General features: G+C 24.8%; 1 protein-coding gene across 2 annotated transcripts; it reads right to left on the reverse strand.

Moving 5' to 3' along the window:
• Window positions 1–765: 765 nt before the first annotated feature.
• Window positions 766–1,196, reverse strand: LOC9299120 (defensin-like protein 220). 2 transcript variants are annotated; one of them, XM_002863000.2, is made up of 2 exons: window positions 1,099–1,196; window positions 766–1,010 (listed from the first exon to the last, which is right to left on the reverse strand). In XM_002863000.2, exons 1-2 carry the CDS (start codon window positions 1,145–1,147, stop codon window positions 784–786), a joined length of 276 nt encoding a protein of 91 aa, XP_002863046.1. In that variant the 5' UTR covers window positions 1,148–1,196; the 3' UTR covers window positions 766–783. The 2 variants fall into 2 exon arrangements, with proteins under 2 accessions (XP_002863046.1, XP_020874724.1); XM_021019065.1 differs by having other exon boundaries at window positions 766–1,037.
• Between the last annotated feature and the right edge of the window lie 269 nt (window positions 1,197–1,465).

A 1,465-nucleotide genomic window follows, 5' to 3' on the forward strand; every position in this document is an offset into this window, starting at 1 on the left:
AAAAATTCATATAGTTTCGTCTGTTCTTTTCCTTTCGTTCTAATTATTTTCTATTTCACCAAATATAAATAAATGCATATCTTCATGTGTGAAACATTGGTCACGTGAACTTTTGTGATTTATCTAATATATTTTTCTTTTGGCATAAAATAAACATGTTCTCTAGTCCAAATATGTAGAGATCGTATATGAATCGTCCGAATGTGAATGATCAAATATTTAAAATTAAAAGTAGTTCTTTAAATCGCTTATTTTTTCGTTTTCTCCTAACAAAAAGTATCATCCTTTAACGTTCCATGAAAATTCAAATCTTCTATCAATAATTTTAGAGAGAATTTTTTTTAATTACCGTCGGAGTCATCCTTAAACAGTTAAAAATTCAGTGATTTGACCCAAAAACTTTACAACGATTCCTATCACAAAAATCCATTTAATAGCATATTTAGCATCTTGATTTTATTTTACGGTAACCAAAGAAGATCTTTAGATTTTGAAATAAACCCTAATTAGTTTTGCCTTTATACTTTTTCATTTTCTCTATTATGTCTATTTTTATATATTGTATATCATTATAATTTTTAGTTTAGATAATTCATTTAGTTAGGTTCAATAACCTAATAAAACATTTCATGCAAATGCATGTATACATAACAATTGGATTAAAATAAGTGGAAAATGAAAAAAAATAAAACCAGCAAATAAATATAATATATTATAAGAATTTAATTTTTTTTATATAAGAATTTAATTTTATTAATAAATTATTTTTAAAAAAGTAATGTCTTACAGAATGTCGTCGAAAGTACAACGACAAATAGAATTTTCACAACCAAATACATTCTTTCTTTTCTCAAGACAATGATATGCACACTCTTGACAAAAAAATATTTTCATGTCGTCGGGAGAGTGTCCAACATGTTCGTCTGCTGGATCAATATCAGAGCTTAATGGAGGATTGGAAAACTGAATTTTTTCTTCTGGAATAGATTTTGTCATAATATTTGATGCACCTAAAAATAATTCAAAAGAAAATGAAACTATTATATTAATATATTATTCTAGACTATAAACTATTGTATATAACGAGAATAAACTTACAGGATGAAACAAGAACAGCAAGAGTTATAAAGAAGAAAATTGTCTTCATTTTGTATAGAAATTTTAACAAAAAGAAATAGAAGTAATTTGTTTGCTAATCGTTTTGAGTTTTGGGTGCGATGTTTTAAAAGCAAGATAGTCATACATTTATAAGTGCCTTTACTTAAGTTACATAGTTGTTAATGTTTATCAAACGTATTTTCTATAGACTTTAATTTATAACTTTTCTTTTAAAGTATTAACTAAAACATAATTACTATATTCAATAGTGAATTGATTATTCAGGTGAAAGTGAGAAAATTGTATAATTAAAAGTTTTGTTTAGAATAGAAAAATAGATCGAGAATGCTGTAAACCATCTATGAAT

Source organism: Arabidopsis lyrata (genome assembly GCF_000004255.2).
Source record: "Arabidopsis lyrata subsp. lyrata unplaced genomic scaffold ARALYscaffold_43, whole genome shotgun sequence".
Classification (NCBI taxonomy): domain Eukaryota; kingdom Viridiplantae; phylum Streptophyta; class Magnoliopsida; order Brassicales; family Brassicaceae; genus Arabidopsis; species Arabidopsis lyrata.

Excerpts from the sequence above, each read along its gene's own strand:
- LOC9299120 (XM_021019065.1), bottom strand. The coding sequence starts at position 1,147 with ATGAAGACAATTTTCTTCTTTATAACTCTTGCTGTTCTTGTTTCATCC. Across the intron at positions 1,038-1,098 it reads TGCTGTTCTTGTTTCATCCT|TTTCATTTTCTTTTGAATTA; the intron begins GTAAGTTTATTC and ends TTAATATAATAG.